We start from the raw sequence: 21,028 nt of genomic DNA, 5'->3' as shown, positions 1-21,028 counted from the left end.
CTGTCCCGGGGGCCCGCGGAGGGGGTTGGCGCCCTGGCCGAGGCGAGAACCCCCAGTTCTCTGCGGGGAAGAGGCGGCGGCTCCGGGGGTCGGTGGGCTGAGATGCTGGGCGCACCTGTCTCCCGGACGCCCACAGGCATCTTCCAGCTGCTCCCGAGCCGGGTGGTGGGGTGGGCGTCGGTCCCGCCGTTACTTTAGAGAGCGGAGGGTTGTTCCTTTACCCATAATCCGTCTGCACTCCCTGTTCCTGGTCGTTGAAATTCCAGACTCTTGAGACCTCACAGACTCACAGAATTTTCTGCTGAAGTTTAGGGAGCAGATCAAGAACTACTTAGAAATAAGGGGACCAACTGCATTCTGTGCTTTTTCCTTCTGGAACTTCACACATTGTGTGTGTAAAAGCGGGTCTTTTATATAGAAATATTCTTATTTTTTATTGCTTGTCTGTGACTAGACTGCAAGCTTGAGGAGGGCAGGGCCATGAGCACCTAGCACTTTGTTGGTTGCACCTAGTACTCACACTGCTGCCTGGTATGTGGTAGATAATGAATCCAGGGATGTCTTGTGTGTTCGTACTTCCTAGGTATGGGAAACCCTACAAGATCCTTGTTTTTCAGGGAACTCAGCACATTTCTTTAACTATATTACTTTGGTATATGGAGCTCGACCAGTGTCACTGCCCACAGTGGCAGCCTTAGTGACACTACTGGTCCAGAGGTGTCCAGAATAGCAGGGTTGTAGGGATATCAAAGGAGGCCCCCTCCCTATCCATACTTACATTAACTTTGTGTTTGGTTTTTAAATACGCATTTTTGAGGGCGGGGGAGCTTGAGGCAGGGTCTTGCTATGCAGTTCAGGCTGGCCTCGAACTCACTGTGATCCTCTTGCCTCAGCCTCCTGAGTGCTGGATCACAGGTGTGCACCACCACGTCCAGTAGCATAAGATTAAATAATTACCTTTCTGAGAACACCATCTACAAAATCAGCTACCTCATGCATTTAAGCCAAAAAACCTCTGCCATCTGGTATCTGTACATAGGGAAGGTGTCAAAGGATGGATAATTAGCAAGTCAGACTAAAGCCTAGAGACCCAGCCTTCGCTGGACAGAAGCTCTGTTTCTGTCTCAGCACTGTTGACGTTTTGGGCCAGATCATTTATGGGGTTGCCCCGTGCCTTTTAGGGTGTTTGATAGCATCCCTGTCCTGTGACTGCTAAATGCCAGTAGCATTGCCACAGTTGTGACAGCCACACACATCTCTATAGACATTACTAAATGTGCCTTGAGGGCACTCCCCCAGCTGAAAACTACTGGTGTGGAGGGGCATACATTCATACAGGCCATACCCAGAGTATTTGAACTATCTTTCAATATTTGAGCCATTTTAGTCTCTAGTGAGTGTGGGTCATCATCATGCATGTCATTTGTCCTGTGCTTAAATAAGTGATTTAGTGTGGAAGGTTTTTTGCCTTTACCAAAGTACTGTTTGAGGTTTTGAAGTTGTAATTTTAGATATTTTCCCACCTGCTTTCTTGCCTGTTGGCTGTCATTTGTAGCTGTTGTAGCAGAGATGACAGCTGTCTCTTAGCTGTAATGTGTTGTGGAATGGGAAAACAGATAATGAAATTTGTGAAAATTTTATGAGTAGAATAAATATCATTTAGAAGAGGCTGAGAACCCTTGCTAAGAAGTAAATTGTAGATTCGGAGACTATTTTAGGTTTTTCCTTTTGGATTGCACTCATAGATTAGGGAGTCTTTATAGAGCTGGAAAACTCTTAGAGGTTATCTACGCCAAAGTTTCTTTTGTCCCCAATTTACAGTCAAGAGTAAGTCTATTGACATGGTGACATATCCCAGCCATGGTGTTAATCCCAGCACTCAGAGGATCGCTGTGAGTTCAAGGCCAGCCTGGGCTATGTAGTGAGTTCATAGCCAGCCTGAATTACATATGAGAACTTGTGGCAAAAAAAAAAAGAAAAAGTTTATCTGAATAGCAACTTTGTCCAAGTTCAGGTAGTTTTGTTAATTTTGGCTCTAGACCATAACTTACAGTTCTATTTCATGATCAAGGAATGTAATATGGTTTTTAGAACCAGAAAGTTTATGTTAATAGTTATCTTTTTTTTTTTTTGTACCGGATATTGAACTTGTCCTTGTGCTTAAGTTTATGTTAATAGTTATCTTTTTTTTTTTTTGTACCGGATATTGAACTTGGGTCCTTGTGCTTGCAAGGCAGGCCACCGAACCGCTGAGCTAAATCCCCGGCTAATAGTTATCTTAACCTCCTGGTCAAAGAGATGTGATTGTACCTGTGTATGTGCTAGATTATGTGGGACAACTATTTTCGACTCATGGGCTGCAATTTGTCAGGTTCCTACCTTGTAAATTAACTAATAGTTGTAAAGCACTTAGAATAATAGTACATGGCAGATAGCAAGTACTTTTCTGTGTTGATGATATTGAAAGCATTAAACTGGGCAGACTCAGTGATGCATACAATGATATAGAGCAAGATGGACATGATTCTTACTCATATGGGGCTACATTTAGCTGGGAGAAAAGTGTGGGTTGTGTGATGCTGTCTCTTTATAGCCTGGTATGTTTGCTTCCCTCTTAGATGCTTTCTTCACATGTCGGAAAAATGCCCTTCTGGCGAAGAGCTCGTCCCCCCAGGTAGAGGGCGACTTTGCCATGGCCCCTAGGGGCCCTGACCAGGAGGAGTGTGAGGGCCTGCTGCAGCGGTGGCGAGAAGAAGGGTCAAGCCAGGTGCTGTCATCTGTGAGTGAGGATCCTCTTGCAGATAAGGCACTAGCCCAGAGCAGCCTGGCATTCCTCATGGATAATCCTGGAGAACAGGATGCTGCTTCAGAGGACAAGTGGTCCAGCAGGCAGCTGAGTGACCTGCAGGCAGCAGAGACTCTGCATGAGCCTTTCCCTCAGGTGTTAGGAGAGGCGCCAGTGTCAGAGGTTGAGGCCCCTTTGTGGGCAGCTGTGCCTGTGGAGACAGGCTCCCAGTATGCAGACTGTGCTGTCCTCCCAATGGGTGCCCTGGCTGCAGAGGAGTGGGAAGAGGACCCTGCGGTGGTGGCCTGGAGCATAGAACCGGAGCCTGTGCCCCAGCAGGAGACCTCCATCTGGTCTTTTGAAGGCCTGGGGCAGTTACAGCCTCCCCCGGTGGAAATACCATATCATGGTGAGTCTGACCAGTAGCTGAGTAGGCCAGGCTAGCAATTTGATTGGAGGAGATTGTGTGGTGGGGAGCCTGGCCAACCTCTGTTTTCCTGCAGACCTTGAGAGTCAGGTCTAGAGAGGTCTTACAGATCACCTTATCCAGCCCCATGGACTTACAGATGAGATAACGACAGCACAGAGAAGTAATGGGGCACGTATGAAATCACAGCTAGGTAGCAGAACAGACTAATTCTGATTCTCTGCACTGTTTTATTTGCAGAGGTGACTCAGGGGACTTTCTGGGAGTAGCATGGAGGGGTTTCAGGGTCTCCCTACTTTCTGGAGAATAACTTCAGTTTTATTTGTGTTGTAAATTGGGAGTCCATTTAAATTCTAAGGAGGTTCAGTGGCCCAAAAAGTTTTGAAATCCACTAAGTTGCCCCATGTTATAACCATGTTTAGAGGTCAGAAAATATACAAGGCTGAAATTACTCTAGAAATTTCTTCAGGTTGTTATGAAACACACCCTGCTGAGTGATTCTCTAAAAACTCATAGATGTATCGAAAGTGAGAGAGGGGGCTGGGGATTTAGCTCAGGGGTTCCATTGCCTGCCTTGCAAGTGCAAGGTCCTGAGTACGATCCCCAGTACCTGGGGTGCGGGGAGGGTGTGAGAGATTGTCAGACTCTTCAGTCTTTTTTGAGCATCTACCAGCTGCTAGCTCCTGGGTTAGTGGTGGACCAAGATGATCTCTGGCTTGGTAGAGCACACAGTCAATTCAGAAGAATGTAGAGTGTTGCTCTAATCATGAGAGAGGGCTGGGTGACAGGGATGATGGAAAAAGGAACTTCAGGTGTAATATTACTGAGTTAGAATCGGGGGGAGGGTCTGGATAACCTGTACTTGTCATGGATCTCTATCTCAACTGCTTTACAGAAATCTTGTGGCGAGAATGGGAGGATTTCTCTACCCAGCCAGAAGCTCAGGGCCTGGAGGCCGGCGATGGCCCTCAGTTCCAGTTCACTCTGATGTCTTATAATATCCTGGCCCAGGACCTGATGCAGCAGAGCTCAGAGCTCTATGTGCATTGCCACCCAGACATCCTCAATTGGAGCTATCGCTTTGCAAACCTCATGCAAGAATTCCAGCACTGGGACCCTGATGTGAGTGACGGGGGAAGTACCATCTGCTGTTTCCTGATGCTCTTAGAGAATGAGTTCAGTGCCATAATTCTTCAGATGATCGCAGTCCTGCCTAAGGCTGGAGCTCATCTGCCTGGAGTCAGTTGAGATTTTTGGCAGAAGCTGAGATGTGCACTTTTCAGCATCTTTATGTGGGGAGGGAAACTCAAGGAATTAGATCAGGAAAATCTAGTGCACTTCTCTGGCCTCCTCAGTTTAAGTCTTGTTGGTGGCTTTCTGGGAAGTCAGTTGTGTGGGAAGTTTCAGTGTGAACCTGCGATCTTCACAGCTTCCTACCTGCCCGGGTTCCTGTTCCTAAGGAATGGGAATCAAATTCCAACACTGTGGAGTGATTGGTTTCCTTGTCAATTTCTCAGATCCTGTGTCTCCAGGAAGTTCAGGAAGACCATTACTGGGAGCAGCTGGAACCCGCTCTTCGAATGATGGGTACTGCAGCTCCTTGGTGCACTTGCTAGCCCTTTTGCTTCCAGCAGCCTTTCCTACTTTCTCCTGAAGACTCCATCTTTTCCCATCTTAGTAAACTCCCAGTCTCACCTGTGAGCTAGCTCTTTTTGTGTGTGAGAAAGTAGTGTTCTGCAGTTTTTAAAGCAATTCTGTTAACTGTGTAATCTTTAAATTAGCCAACACCTGAGGCTTACTGTTGTTGTCCCCACTTTACAGATGAGAAAATGGGGTTCTGAAACCTTGTGTGACTTGCTCAAAATCGTAAAATCACAAAGCTAGTAGGTTATGGAGCCTGAATTCCAACTTGACTCAAGATTCTGTGCTCTTCCTGTCAAGTTTGTTATGTTGCTTTTTACCCTTCCTTTCCTCCTTCCCCTTCCAGCCCTTCAGTCATCTGGTTACAATTGTAAGGGAATCTCTGCAGTACCTAGGAAGTAAGAGGGACAAGGGCTCCCTTTATTGAGCAGCAGGAATATTGCCTTTAGGCACACACCTTGGGCTGCTGCTCTGGTTGGAAGGGACTCAGACTTCAAGGACTCTGACCTTAATCTCGATGGGTTTTTCCTTATAGGCTTTACCTGTTTCTACAAGAGGAGGACTGGGTGTAAAATGGATGGCTGTGCTGTCTGCTACAAGCCTACCAGATTCCGTCTGCTCTGTGCCAGCCCTGTGGAATATTTCCGGCCTGGCTTAGAGCTCCTCAATCGGGACAATGTGGGCTTAGTGTTGTTGCTGCAGCCACTAGTTCCAGAAGGCCTGGGACAAGTCTCGGTGGCCCCCTTGTGCGTGGCAAATACCCATGTCCTGTACAACCCACGGCGGGGTGATGTCAAGCTGGCGCAGATGGCTATTCTCCTGGCTGAAGTGGACAAAGTGGCCAGGTTGTCAGATGGCAGCCACTGTCCTATCATCTTGTGTGGGGACCTGAATTCTGTCCCTAATTCACCTCTCTACAACTTCATCAGAGACGGAGAGCTCCAGTATGATGGCATGCCAGCCTGGAAGGTGAGGTGGGGGAGGCCACTGGGAGGTGGGGATGCAGTCTAGGAAGAAAGTCAGGTGTTGGCCTCAAGTGCTACTTCTGTGGCAGGACTTGGTTATGCCTGTTCTGGTTCCCTCCTGCATTTTCTTATGTTGCATAGCTTGTGCCCAAGCCCAGAAGTTAGGAATTCAGGAGTAACATTGACATATTAAAAACCTTCAATTTTTATCAATAATTTATATTTAATTTACATATAATACATTGATCTTTGCAAGAACTCAAACATGAAATAATGCCCACTTTATTACCTAATTTCCCTACCCTCTGCTTGAGTCAAGTATAGTAAGTTCCCAACTTGTGAATGAGTTCCATTCTGGGAGAATGTTTGTAAATCAGATTTGTTTATAATCTGACAAAGTGAGTCTTACACAGTGCCCCTGTGATCTTATTTAGTATACCTGTGAAAGTTCACCACTCAATTATTTATAAATTGAGGACTTATGGTAGTGACTAGTCTAAGCTTGGTGGCATTCTTCCAGATTGTTTTCTATGCATGTGTAGTGATATCTATGTCACTGTGACACTACATCACAATTTACATTTATTAAACACTTACTGTGTGCCAGGTGCTATTTTAAGCATTTTTACATGCATTAACTCATTAATTTTCACTATTTCTGTCACTACTTCCATTTTATAAATGAGAAACCTGAGGCACAGTGAGAAGTCAATTCAGATTTGTAACTGAGCGGTCTGGCCCCACAGCTGATCTGTAACTATCATATATATTTTATAAACATGAAATAGTGCTAAGTGTTCCATTTGTAGCTTGTTTTTCTACATTCAATAATTTGCATATAGATCTAATTCCTTTCGGTTGCTGCATATTGATAGCATAGATAGCTCATAGTTTTATCAGCTTGTGCTGATTTCTTTGTCCCTCAATCTTTGTTTCTGTGTTGTGTCCCTACTATCCAACTTAGCCTTTGGCAGAGCACCGTGAAGAAAAGACAGAAAAGAATTGAATTATTATTATTGAGCTTCTGTTTTAATGAGGATACTCAAGTACTAGCAGTGTGCTAATTGCCTACAGTAGGGTGTTACCTTGCTTTAAAGGAGCTGCAGTCAAGTTGTTCTGGGAACAGGAAAAAGAATTTGCCAAGAGCCTGTTGTATGGGAGGCACTGTTAGGCATAGTGGATGAAACAGCTTGCTTTGAAGCCAGACAGTACTGAGTTCAAATCCCCATTCTGCTATCTTGGACAAGCTAGCTTGCTTCTTCCCTTCCTTTTTTTTTTTTTTGGTGGTACCAGTAATTGAATCCAGGGCCTGTGTACTGAGCTACATTCACAGCCCTTTTTATTTTTTTGCAGTACTAGTTTTTTGAACCCAGGGATTTTGCATGGAGCTAATTCCCTACCCCTTTTTATTATTTTCATTTTTGAAACAATGTCTTGCTAAGTCACCCAGGTTGGGCTCAAACTTGCAATCTTCCTGCATCCCAGGTGCTGGGATTACAGGTGTGCATTTAACTATTTACCACTATTTAACTTGCTTAAGCCCTATTTACTTCATCTGTAGATTGAAGGAGTAATGGGTCTTAACATCAAATTTTGTTGTTGCTGTTGTTTTGATAAATAAATGTAAAATGTTTTCTAGTATAGTCAGTAATTGGTAGTGATTGTTAAGTTTTTTTTTAAACTGTACACAGCTATTAAATAGTCATTAAATTCCAGGTCCATTTTATTCAGATGACATATTGAAAGCTTATGCCCTTTAAGAGCAGAGGGAGAATGTCTATCACTACTCTGTCCTCAGCACTGATATAGTATCTTACACATAACTGGTATTCAAATATTATTGTTAAATGAAAGAAAGGGAATTTTGCTACCACATTGGAGAGATGCGGATAACTGATGTTGTCAGCTGTTTCCCCTACTACATTTTGCCCATTTCCAGGCTGCTCGTTGGCTTTGACCAAGGGTGGTGACATAGATACAGTAAAATGCTTTGAGGAATTTCTCATTTTCTTTGATCCTATGGTTAATAGTAGGCTCAAGATATTATTAGACCTTGGTCCAGAAGATTGAAAGACCAGGATAAACCTTTTCCTATTGCAAGTCAGAGCCCCTGAGAGTTGGTATTCCCTGTGGAGAGTTGTGCATATTTTTCTGAGGCAAAACCTAGGAGCCCATGGTCCTGTAGTTCCATTCTCTTTGACTCATACCTTACTCTCACTTCTTTCTGTTTCATGCACATTTCAGTATTTTTGTGAAAACTGGATGTTTTTAACTAGCTCATTATTTTTAACCTTTTCTTGAGATTTATGTGGCTTATACTGTGTATATCGTGTATGTTGTATGTATTTGTACTTGTCTATATGTCCCAAAACATGTTATTTTCTTTTTCTATTTCATTTTCCTTTTTCCCACCCTACCCTTTCCTTGTAGGTATCTGGCCAGGAAGACTTCTCCTATCAGCTTTACCAGCGGAAGTTGCAGGCCCCTCTGTGGCCCAGCTCCCTGGGTATCAATGATTGTTGTCAGTATGTCACCTCCTGTCACCTTAAGAGATCAGGTGAGAGCAAGGCACATTGTTGGTTGTTGTGTCTTCAAGCCCATTTTGGGAGAAAGCTTGCTCCTCATTGACAAGAGAAAGTATAATCTCCTTCAAGTTCCTTTGTTTTTCTCACTGTTTTCTGTATGGCCACCCAATGAAATGAACAATTTTAAATCATAGCTTTTGGAAAAGTCTCCTGTCTTCAAAGCCAGACAGAAGATCTTAGCATGTGGTTCCTTTTTCTTTCTTTCTTTCACTGGCTTTTCTGGTTTACAGAGAGACGTAAGTATGGCCGAGATTTCCTGCTACGTTTCCGCTTCTGCAGTATTGCTTGTCAGCGACCAGTAGGATTGGTTCTTATGGAAGGAGTGACAGACAATAAACCAGGTAACAAGAAAGTTTGTTTTCTTGGTTCTCTTTCTTCCTCACCCCTGACATTATTGGTTCTGTGATTTCTTAGTCTTTTGTAAATATAATTCTTAGAGAGCAGCTTCTGGTAATTAGTGTACAAGAGGGAAGGTGAATTGAGTTGCATGACCTATATAAGTATGGATAAGAATATATATAAGTAGAGTGATAAGAACACTGGACCGGAAATCAAGAGACCTGGGTTCTCACCAGATCTGACCTTGAGTAAGGCACTTAATATTTTTGGGCTTAGGTTGCTAGTAATTAGCATTTATACAGGATTTCTAGGGGAGGAGATACACTGATAGTGCTTCAAAGTCATGAGGTGACAATGAACCTTGTCATAATAAAAAGGTGCTTCTGTGGAGAATTTCTAGGTGGGATGTTGCAGAGTATTCTCGATCCTCTTTCCTTTTTATCTCGGAAACCAACTCGAAGATGAAAAAAGAAGCCAAACCTCCATCTTTGACAAAAATAGGGGATATGAAGGTATCTCAGACATTCAACCTTAGCACAGATGGATGGCCACAAGAAGCTCTGGACAGTGTGCCTGGTGCTGGAGAAAGTATGGAGAAACTTATGTGGGGGCTGTGTGGGGCTTAGACAGAATCAGCAGAGTACTTTTTCCCAAGGTGAGGAGTACATCGTGAAGCACACAATCAAAATCCCTTGTTTTTCCAATAGTAATAGAATGCATGGGTTGCAATAGGAAAGTCTGGACCATTTTGACTCTAAGAGGCAGTGGAGGAAGGACTGACCAAAGACAAAGCATATTTGCATTAAGCAGTTTGTTCCAGTGGTAGATAGTGAGATATTTACAGAGCTGCATATCTGTTTGGGGAGAATTAAAGATTCAGTGTCCAATGCACAATCCTGTATCATGAGGAAGTTTCTGTTATTTGGAGTGTATGCCTAGTCCTTTTATATAAACTTCTTACAAATAGTTAATACGGAAAAACCTTAGCTAACTCAAAGATGGTTGTCCAAAAGGAACAGTATGGGATCTGTATTAAAGTACTATGAGAAAAAAAAAGGAAAGGAGGAGTGAGGGAGGCACAAAGAGTTGGAAGAAGAAGAAGGAAGAGGAGAGGGGGAGGGGGAGGCAGGGGCAGGGGCAGGGAAGAGGAATAAAAAATTATTGCCATAGAGCATGTGGAAATTATGATTATCTTCTCATAGATGAAAAATGAAAAATTGCTTTTATAAAAGAATATAAAAATGAGGTAACTGCTTTTATAAAATCATTAATGCACATGGCAAGACATCAGAAGATGAAATATGTGAAGTTCAGAAAAGAAGTGGAATAAGAAAGTATAGTAGCACATATGTTTAATCCAGGCTACTCAGGAACCTGAGACACAAGAATTGCATATTTGAGGCTACTCTGGGAAATTTAGCAAGACCTTTTAACAAAAAACAAACCCAAAAAATGGCCTGGTGTTCAGCACTTCCTGGGTCCAAGCCCTTGTACCACAGCAAACAAGCCCACAAGATTGAAGACATACTTAGGATGCAAAAGGAAGAATAGATACTGCTAAAAATGAGACAGGCCAGGAAATCAGAACAAAACCAGCAAAATAAAGATGAAAAGAGAGTAAAAGCATGAAAAGGACTAGAAAGAAAATGCAACATTGAAAGTTAGAAGGAGATTCAACATGCACATAATTAGAGTTCACAAAGAAGAAAACTAACATAATCACACAAGAGAAATATTTTTCTAGATTTCCCTAAAATGAAAAGGTCTAAATCTTCAGATTGAGAGAACATATCATGTTTAAGTAAAAAACATTGCAGGGGGAATTAACACTAACACTTCCTAGTGAAGCTACTACAAACCAAAAAGAAAATAATCCTTTGGGGAGTTGAACCAAAATACTATGCTACTTTAAAGCGTAATTGTAATCAGATTGGCTATAGCCTTCTTAATGTTGATATTTAGCGCTAGAAGCTGGACCAGAGCATCAATGGCAAAAAGGTATAGCTTAAGATTTTGTATCTAACTAACAGCTCTTTTGGTAGAAACAAGTAGAGGAATAAAAGGCAATCAAACAGTGGCTGGATATAATAGAAAAGGCCTGGTGATAAGTGGTGAATTTATGTTTGTCTTACAAGGACTTAATTTCAATTGACATTTTGCACAGAGCAGTAAACATTTCAGTGGCTCATTTTAAAAAATCGCTTAGCTTCACTGTTATCACAGCTGTGCATAAGGAATAATAGTAATTGCTGCCATGTACTGAGTTACTAGCATGTGCCAGGAACTGAGATAAATACTTCTATAAGTCAGACTCAGCCAGGAGAACAGTGGGGCGGAGTTTTAAGATTATAAAATCCTAAAGCTAAACCATTACAGAATCCCACTTAGGAAATTTTATATTAAGAATAGGTTAATGAAAAAAACATTGGTTTATTTGAATAATGCATTTAAACGTAATGATAAACCAAATTAAACCAAGGACAATTTAAGTATATACTGACAATCACTTTGTAAGTAGAAAAGAATTATTCTGTGGTGGTGGGGAATACCCAATTCAAGAATAGTGCAAAATGACAGTAGGATTTTCACAATTGTGATTAAATTTGGGTGAATTTCCACATGCTGTGAATACACCCTTCCACTTGTTTAGTGTCCTATCGAGGGCCAAACAGGCCACTGATGAATCTCTTTTAAAGATTTCAAATTTTGGGCTGGGGATTTAGCTCAGTGGCGCCGCTGTCTGCCTCCCAAGCGCAAGGTCCCAAGTTTGATCCCTGGTACCAAAAAAAAAAGACTTCAAATTTTAAAGTCTATCACCATTTTTAGATATGAAAAGATTTAAGTGCAGTACAAGGAGGTCAGAGTACTGTATGTGAGTTCTTTCTCCCTTAGAGAATCTGCTTAGATATGCTAGCAAATATTATTTCCTGTTCATTACCAAGGTGACCCAAACTAACTGTCAACTTGACTGTGACAGTAATTTTAATGGGGAGCCTCTGAGTGCAAAGGGAGATGCAGTATTAGGTGGCGGTGGTTGATTTTCCTCCATGCTCATGCTGGAGCCTCACGCTGTGCTGGAGCCTTCTGCATCACTCTCCCTGTATAACATAAAACATATGTTATCAGTCTTCCAGCTCCCTTTGTGATAGAGCAGTTAATAAGTAAGGTATTTAAATTAAGTCCCTTTCTTGTTGATATCTTCAATTATTAGTGATTTTTTCCCCATTATGGTTCTTAAATACACTTCCTTAGTTAATTTAGGGTGCTATAATAAAATACCATTAACTGAGTCATTTTTAAACAACAAAAATGTATTTCTCACAGTTTTGGAGGCTAGGAAGTCCAAGATCAAAGTATTGGCAGAAGTGTCTGGGGAGGGCCCACTTCCCAGTTCATTGGTGGCATCTTCTCACTGTGTCTTAATAATGTTGGGAGGGACAAGGAGCCTCTCTTGGACATCTTTTATAGGGATTTTAAGCCCCTTCAAAAGGGCTTTATGCTCTTGACCTAATCACCTCCCAAAGGTGCCATTTCCTTATACCACTACTTTTGGGTATTAGGATTTCAACATAGGAGTATGTGGAGAATACAGACATATGATGTGTAGCAGACACTAAAAGGAATCACTCACTGTTTTCTTTCTCATGACCACTTGGATGTTTACACTGAATCTTGGGGCTGTGGATCTTTTAATTAGAGCAAACCCTATGTCCAATTTAATGCATTGTAGAAAAAACAATTGCTACTGGATGACTTTTGTAAACCACCAGTTAGCAAACTGTCCAGAAGGTCACACAGAAAATACTATGTGGTCAGCTTTCTAAGCAGAAAAGTTCTGAATCCAGCTTCTCCACTGGCCCATGTGTGTTGTAGCTTAGGTTCCTCTTCCCAGTCAAGTACTTGCAGAAGAACCTGCTTGTTTGGCTGCTACCAGTGCTGAATGGGCCCTGAAAATGTCACAGCTCCCACAGAAATAGCTGTACTTCCTGTGACCTGGAGAGACAGGTAGTGGTGTAATGGTCAGCACAGTGCTGCTTGTATGCACTGCTGCATGCATGGGGAGAACCTGGTGTTGAGGGAAACCATCCTGAAGATCCTGTAGGCCCCTGTGAGTTTTCACAGTTCTGGAAGCTAGGAAGGATGCAGCTGGAAAGGATGAAACTCAAAATGAAGGTATTAATGTTATTAATATTGATGCTCCAAATAAAATCACATCAACAATCACAAAGTGATTGTATAGGCTACAACAAAGAGTAATGGAAAATAAATGATCTTAAAGGGCTTAATTCATCTTTCTCAGTCTAACATATCAAATAGATAAAAGACTATGAATATAGAAGACCTAACAATGTTGTATGATGACTCTGGTTGCTACATAGCAATCTGAACATTGAAAGAAGACAGGACATTTTAAAAATAGGTTATTGGGAAATTCCTTAGAATTGACCCTATGTCAGACAACAGAGCAGATGTCATAAAAATGGAAATTAGAAACACCTAAGAAAACACTATCATCTAGGCATTTATTTTAGGTTGAAGAGAAAAACTAAAGTGAAACTAGAATATCAGATAATACTTAAAATACTCTATACTTATGACATACAGTTTAAACTTTATAGAAAATTCTAGACATTTTGTAGAACTATATAGAATAATTATTTCCACCTCTTACAGATTCTTTTAAAGGGAACCCACATTAAAGAAACAATGGATAATTCTTCACACCATTGCTATATTTATCTCAGCTCCAAAAATCAGCATCTTACTTAAAGAAGCTCTAGTAGAATTCTTGTTTAAATTAGAACATGACCAGGACATCAACTATCATGTCTTTGGAGATATCAGCCAACAGAATTAGAAGTAGAAAATAGAAATATAAAAAAACAGAAATGTAGCTGGGCATGGTATCCAGTTCCTATAGTCCCAGCTACTTGAGAGGCTGGCATGAGAGAATCATTTGGGCCCAGGATAACAGCCTGGGCAACATATTGAGACTGTCTTTAAAAAAATTCCTAAAAAAGAAAGAAGTGTAAAACTGTAGATTTTACTTTCTGATGATATTTTTATTTAACTGGTGATCCAAGAGAACCAACTAAAAAGTGTTAGCACTAAGATAATTCAGGAAAGTAGCTAGATGCAGAGTTAATATGTAGAAATCAGTAGTATTTATATATAAAATTTGGATTTGTTATGAGATAATAAAAATAACCTTGCAATAGCAACAAAAAATACAGAAATTTACAGTGAAAATAAAAGGTCTATAAAGGAACATTTTACTGTATTAGTATTAACATATTTTAAAAATATTCTAATATTTTATTAATTTATATTCATAATTATTTGTATTATATTTTGTTCTTTTTGATACTATTATAAGCATTTTCTTTTCTTTCTTTTTTTTTTTTTTTGGTACTGGGGATTGAACTATAAGTCATTTTCTTAATTTCTTTTTTCTTTTGGTGCCAGGGATTCTTTTTAGTTTATTTTTTGGATTGTTCACTGCTAGTATATAGAGATATGAGTTTTTAGGGGCCAGAGGTTTAGCTCAGTGGTTCCATTGCCTGCCTGGCAAGTACAAGGTCCTGAGTTTGATACCTGGTTCTGCAAAAAAAAAAAAAAAAAAGATATGATTTTTTTAATGTAGTATAATCTTGAATAAGATTTTGTGTAGTATAATCTTGCTTTATCCTAATAGTTTTTAGTGGATTTCTTTGGATTTTCTATATTTAAGATCAGGTTATCTTGAAACTAGAAATGGTATTATTTTATTCCAGTGTGGATGCCTTTTATTTCTTGCCACTTTGTGAAGCAGTTCTGGAAATTTTCTTTCATGTATTTATAAGATATAATAAAAAATACTACTTCCAAGAGCTACCCAAAAGAAAGGAAGGCCTGTAAAAATATGATGGTATGTCCTCACCCTCCTTGTTTGCTAGTTCTGATTCTGCAATTTCTGGCTCTTCCCTAAGTTAGAATAACCATGAAAGATACACATTTTGAATCAGTTCAGCATGTCAAGGCAGCCATGACAGTGCAACTAAAGATACTCATGAAAGAGGACTTCCAGAGCCACTTCAGACAGTGGCAAGAGTAATGGGAGAAGTGTGTCTGAAGCAAGGGGGAATATTTTGAGGAGGATTAATTGCAGCATGTCTTATACTGCGATAAATTTCTTATATTTAAACACTTTTTGATTACAGTTATACACACACAATTGATTTTGGATTTGTTATGAGATAATAAAAATAACCTTGCAATAGCAACAAAAAATACAGAAATTTACAGTGAAAATAAAAGGTCTATAAAGGAACATTTTACTGTATTAGTATTAACATATTTTAAAAATATTCTAATATTTTATTAATTTATATTCATAATTATTTGTATTATATTTTGTTCTTTTTGATACTATTATAAGCATTTTCTTTTCTTTCTTTTTTTTTTTTTTTGGTACTGGGGATTGAACTATAAGTCATTTTCTTAATTTCTTTTTTCTTTTGGTGCCAGGGATTCTTTTTAGTTTATTTTTTGGATTGTTCACTGCTAGTATATAGAGATATGAGTTTTTAGGGGCCAGAGGTTTAGCTCAGTGGTTCCATTGCCTGCCTGGCAAGTACAAGGTCCTGAGTTTGATACCTGGTTCTGCAAAAAAAAAAAAAAAAAAGATATGATTTTTTTAATGTAGTATAATCTTGAATAAGATTTTGTGTAGTATAATCTTGCTTTATCCTAATAGTTTTTAGTGGATTTCTTTGGATTTTCTATATTTAAGATCAGGTTATCTTGAAACTAGAAATGGTATTATTTTATTCCAGTGTGGATGCCTTTTATTTCTTGCCACTTTGTGAAGCAGTTCTGGAAATTTTCTTTCATGTATTTATAAGATATAATAAAAAATACTACTTCCAAGAGCTACCCAAAAGAAAGGAAGGCCTGTAAAAATATGATGGTATGTCCTCACCCTCCTTGTTTGCTAGTTCTGATTCTGCAATTTCTGGCTCTTCCCTAAGTTAGAATAACCATGAAAGATACACATTTTGAATCAGTTCAGCATGTCAAGGCAGCCATGACAGTGCAACTAAAGATACTCATGAAAGAGGACTTCCAGAGCCACTTCAGACAGTGGCAAGAGTAATGGGAGAAGTGTGTCTGAAGCAAGGGGGAATATTTTGAGGAGGATTAATTGCAGCATGTCTTATACTGCGATAAATTTCTTATATTTAAACACTTTTTGATTACAGTTATACACACACAATTGATAGCATGTGATAGAACACACCAAGAATTTGGTAACATTGTTTACCTCTGTAGAGAGGAATCCAATGGCCAGCCAGGAGTTAGTGGGAGGGAAACTTCACTGATATTTTTCCCCACATTTTGATTTTTGTATTATGTGACTTATTCTTGTAAAAGTGCTGATGCAAGGAAGACCATGTCTATGTTAGAGGGCTGAGGCTTTGTTAGTTCGTTTTTAAAAGGCAGGTCTTGCTGTGTATTCTAGGCTGGCCTAGAACTCATCGTGTAGTCCAGACTGCCCTGAACTTGTGGCAGTCTTGCCTGAGCCTCCCAAATGCTGGGATTACAGGTGTGCGCCACCACGCCCCGCTCAAGGCCTGAGGTTCTTGACTTTGGCTCATTATTTTTTCGTCTTGTCATTTTTTCTCTTTCTCATTGTAGATCCTTATGAACCAGTCTAGTTAAAATCTGAGAAAGGTAAAAGGTTCTGATAGTGTTTCACTGTGTGTGGATGATAAAAGCTTTTTTTCCCTCTGATCTTCTATAGAACGACCTGCTGATTGGTCTGAGTCTGTCCTTGAGGAAGACACATCTGAGCCTGAGCCTGTCTTCCCCAGGTAAACTTTTCTCCAGTTCTCTCCAGTCTTCAGTTTAGCCCCTGCCTAGGGGAGAGGGAGTATGCAAGCCTCTCCTCAGGGGAGGGAGAGAGAGAGAGAAGAGAGAGGAGAGAGAGAGTATAGAAGAGAGGAGAGAGTGTATAGAAGAGAGAGAGAGAGAAAGAGAAAGAGAGATTGGTTTTCTGTGGTTGTCCTGAGGCTGACTTGGGGAGCACTTCTATAACTGAAGTTTGTAAGGGGTGTACAGGTATGCAGAAGGCAGAGATGACACATCCGTGTTCTTGCAGACAGGAAGCTGATTTACTTCTTCCTTGGGGGGCTGGAGGGTACAGCCTCATAGCAAGCTTGCTGGTCCACAGATGGGCACATCAGGTCTTCTGTACCAGGTGGCAAGTGGAGAATGGGGATGAGCAGTGTCAGGGGTCCTAGTAGCAGTCTGTCTGTTACTGGTCTGATTTCAGCTAAGGCTGCCAGCCTCTTATCAATATGGAAAAAAATTTGCTGAGATTGAGTCATTTGGGAGCATTCGTAAAAAAAGAACACACGCAGAAAACTTAATAAAACTCACAGAAAAAGTGACTAGGAGAAAATGCAATAATTTTTTTTTGGTACCAGGGATTGAATTTAGGACATTGTGCTTGTGAGGCAGGCAGCGGCACCACTGAGCTAAATCCCAGGTTGAAAATGTAATAATTTTTGTCATTTGATATCTCCCCTTCCATCCCTGTAGGACTATAGGTGCCATCCAGCACTGCCTCAACCTGACATCAGTATATACCCATTTCCTGCCCCAGCATGGCCGCCCAGAGGTCACCACGATGCCCTTAGGTCTTGGAATGACAGTGGATTACATCTTTTTCTCAGCTGAGTCCTATGAGAATGGGAACAGAACTGGTAAGCTTGGAAGATCCCGGTTTCCGGGACTAGCTGATAGTAGGTGAGACATTCAGTGGTGTGGCCTGGGTTCCCGGGACCTGACCTGGGTCTAGTTGTCCTTATTTTTCTCCGTGAAGGACAGTGCCTGCCTTTTTTTTTTTTTTTTTTGGTACTGGGGATCAAACTCAGGCCCTTGTACTTACAAGGCAGGTGGTGAAACCACTGAGCTAAATCCCCAGCCCCTACCTTTTCTTTTTTTGCTTGAAACATCAGAGACAGGTGGATGGGACAGTCAGTCTCCATCCCTGTTTTAGAGGAAAGAATAGAGCCCCAGGAGGTGATTAGATGTGTTCAGGGGCAGCCAGTCAGTGGATTTATAAGATTACAGATCCTGGTTCCTGCTCTCTTCACCTGTAGCAGCAGTTACAACAAACAGTGTACCACTCACTGATATTCTCGTGGGGGTTTCTGAGGAGGTGGGCTGAGTGGGGCAGCCAAGGGGTTGTGGGTTATGGAAGGAGTGGTTCCCAGAGGGCCTGCCCTGCCTGCTGGGCAGTGTGGCAGGGGCTCTTCTGCCCATTGGCTTCTGCTTTGTGCCCAGATGCCAGTCTGGTTCAAGATGGAACTCTCAAGCTGCTGGGCCGCCTCTCCCTCCTCTCTGAAGAGATTCTCTGGGCTGCCAATGGCTTACCCAACCCCTTCTGCTCTTCAGACCATCTCTGCTTACTAGCCAGCTTCAGCATGGAAGTCACCGCCCTGTGACAACCCAGGGGAGAGAGCTCCTCTACTGGAAGAGCTCACTGGATCAGTGACTGTGGAAATGCCCTGTGCTGTGGAAACTCACGTCCCTCCCCTTATTCCCTCCGGCCTGTCCACATTCTGGCTTCTGGTCCCTGTCCTGCCCCAGCCTCTTCCTGATCCAGTGCCATATACTCAGTGGCCCTGGGAGAGGCAGAAGGAGGTTCCCTCTTCCCTTCATGTACCCAGTGCTCCCCCTTAACTTTTAATTACCGGGGTTTGGGAGCTTTTGATCTTACTGGTTGTTTGCTTTCAGGCTGCTTCTTGGGGGTAGCTTCTGACCCAACCTTTCCCCGCCTTCATGACCACTGGGCCCAGCTCTCTTGCCAGGCATGCACACAAGATGTCCATCCTCTTGGTCTGGGGCTGCCCACCACTTTCCACACTGGGGCCATGGGCCTAGGACAGGTGAGGAGCATAACCCTGGGGTCCTATGTTTCCAAGCGGCGACAGGATAGGGGCTCTTCTTTTCCTTTATCCTTGTGTTCCATTAGTCATTCATCCTGCCAGTGGGGGCACACTTATCTGGGCTCTGGGAATGAATGAGCCCAACTGCCTGGAGATCAGACTGGGGGGCGCACTACCTGCCTGGTGGGCTCTTGCCTCTACCCCAGAGCTCCCCACAGTCCTGACATGCTTTTTCTAGGGCTCGCCCCTTTCCCCAGGCTCCCCTGAGGGAGTCACAAGTCTGAAGCCTTGTGTCAGATTCAGTGGACTGGGTCAGTGGTGTGAAGTTTAAAACTTTAAGGGTGAGGAGAAAGAACCTCAGGAAACTTCTCGTTGCACTTTGTGGCACTGGCTAAGGTGGAGTCCTGTTAGGAAAGAGCAGATGGGCCCTGCAGCTGCCTCAGCTAGGACTCAGATACGAAGGGGCTTGCTGTCTTTCTTCTGCACACCTTAGAAGCAGTTTTCTGTTCTTTCCTCCAACCACTTTTACTTTATGCCACCTCCTGCCTCCCCCAGACCTTTCCATTTCTCTACAGAAAATCTTGCCATTTAGCTCATGCCACACTATCTCAGCAAAATGGTGGCTTCGGGCAAAACTAGTACAAGAACTGGGGGTGGCAGTGCTTGAAGACTTGCTCTGTGCAGCAGTGCCTTGGTACTTGTTGCCTGTTTTCCCTCTGACATGGTACCCTGGCCCACTCAGGGACTCCCTCACCCATACCATGACACCTGCATGCCTTACTCCGATTGCTGCGCCTGGGCCAGCGCCTCCCTCATCTCCCTGACTCAGAGTAGCTGCTGGCCCTTGTGAGTTTGCCTTGCTGTTCCTCTACTCAGCCCTGAGATGAGACTGAAGGGGACGCCCAGGAGGCTGAAGTTAGGGACAGTGGGCTAGAGGTTAATGTTCTTTCTTTTTTTTGAAAGCCAAAGACCCAACTTGAATTGTGCATCCCTGGTTGTAAGCTTTTCATGCCTAGGTTTTGGGGGATTTCTTTTTTCTATGTGTGTCTATTTTTTTAGCTTTGTTTCCTGGGTCCTGGCATGTGCCTGTCTGAGCCCCAGGCCTGTCAGACCATACCCTGCTGTTCACTCTCTGTCCCTGGACAGCTCCAGAGATGGCCTCAAGACAGTGCTGTGTTGGTCCCTAGGACAAGGGCACACCACTGGTGTCTTCCGCCACGAATGCAGGGTGAAAAACAGCCAAAGATGGCAGGGACCAGAGCTTGATTTTTCCTTGTTTTATTTGTTTCTGTTTTAGAAATGAAATAGGGGTTTTAAATGGTCATTTAAGCTGCACTCTGCAGTCTGCAGACTGGGGCAACTTTTTCCAAATAAAGGTTTACCATTTCTCCTCATTGTTGGTCTTTTCATTAGGACCTCAAAAGGGGGTTGGGGTCATGAGAGAGGCCTGGAGGATGAGGTGGGCAGAAAGGTAGAACTGAGGAGCTTTGGACTTTGGGGTGGGGTTTCAATATCTTAAGTCTACTGTAATCTGCCTGTGTTAATCTCCCACTGCTCTGAGGCCTGGGACAAACAGGACCTGAGTGAAGCCTCCTACCCTGACTTTTCTGGGTACCACTCCCTTCTCTGACCCCACCACGTGAGAGGAGAATGGTTCTAACCTGGTTGCTTTTGTTCTTATTCCATGTGCTGCCCCTGTGCCTCCCTGCGGCCCATACCACAACTTAGGAGGTCTATTTGGAAAGTGGGGTAAGATGTGTATTTCCCTGGTCAAAGCTATGGCAGCTGCCCGAGGCAAGATGCATGTGGCAGATGCCTCTTGTCGAGTGTCTATTTCGGATCATCTCTTGCATTCTAGTGCCAGGGCTGAGCTATGGGCCATCTGTCTATATGGGCTGGAACATTTCTCTTTCTTGCCGGGCCCACCTCTGCTGGTACTTTTGTTCTTCTCCAGCCTCCCTGTGCAATAAACTCAGGCAAAGTCATATGAAACCAGGTGTAGTTTTCTGATTTACCTGAATAGATTCTTAGACTCTACTTCACTTTTGAGTTGTTCTCTGGGAGTCTGAGTTATTATAAAACCATCTGGTGTTTCTGATGTACTGGCTGGGTTGGGAATCCATTGATTTCATAGAAATAAAACTTAGCCAGGGATTAGGAACACCACTCATAATCTTATCTCGGTTGGTGACTGTAGATAAATTACTTTATCCTTCTGCATTTCAGTTTACATCCCTTGATGTAATGGAAATTAAAGTACTACACATTTCTACTTACAAGGAATTTTCAGATCTACTTTGTGCTGTAGCTAAGAATTCCAGGGAATTCAGGTAAATGTTAGGATAGTGATG

At 42.3% G+C, this 21,028-nt stretch overlaps 1 protein-coding gene across 2 annotated transcripts in view; it reads left to right on the top strand.

Annotated features, from left to right (window-relative positions):
• Nucleotides 1-20,669, top strand: part of Angel1 (angel homolog 1) — a 22,247-nt gene extending 1,578 nt beyond the window's left edge. Inside the window, exons 2-11 of one of the 2 annotated variants that reach the window (XR_784532.1) lie at nucleotides 2,619-3,194; nucleotides 4,108-4,334; nucleotides 4,730-4,799; nucleotides 5,389-5,822; nucleotides 8,249-8,375; nucleotides 8,634-8,744; nucleotides 16,526-16,595; nucleotides 17,326-17,489; nucleotides 18,073-18,677; nucleotides 20,406-20,669. Coding sequence is in view for 1 of the 2 variants with exons in the window: in XM_010645559.2 (XP_010643861.1) it covers nucleotides 2,619-3,194; nucleotides 4,108-4,334; nucleotides 4,730-4,799; nucleotides 5,389-5,822; nucleotides 8,249-8,375; nucleotides 8,634-8,744; nucleotides 16,526-16,595; nucleotides 17,326-17,489; nucleotides 18,073-18,233 (1,940 nt within the window). In the remaining variant the exon portion in view is untranslated. Of the gene's footprint in view, nucleotides 1-2,618; nucleotides 3,195-4,107; nucleotides 4,335-4,729; nucleotides 4,800-5,388; nucleotides 5,823-8,248; nucleotides 8,376-8,633; nucleotides 8,745-16,525; nucleotides 16,596-17,325; nucleotides 17,490-18,072 lie in introns of both variants that reach the window. The other variant, XM_010645559.2, reaches the window with a different exon arrangement.
• The last annotated feature ends 359 nt before the right edge of the window (nucleotides 20,670-21,028 follow it).

The sequence above is a fragment of the Fukomys damarensis genome, unplaced genomic scaffold, assembly GCF_012274545.1.
Source record: "Fukomys damarensis isolate Sample0158 unplaced genomic scaffold, DMR_v1.0_HiC HiC_scaffold_21, whole genome shotgun sequence".
In the NCBI taxonomy this organism is placed as follows: Eukaryota; Metazoa; Chordata; class Mammalia; order Rodentia; family Bathyergidae; genus Fukomys; species Fukomys damarensis.
The sequence above is the reverse complement of the archived record's forward strand: the minus strand, read 5'-3'. Positions and strand labels throughout refer to the sequence as shown.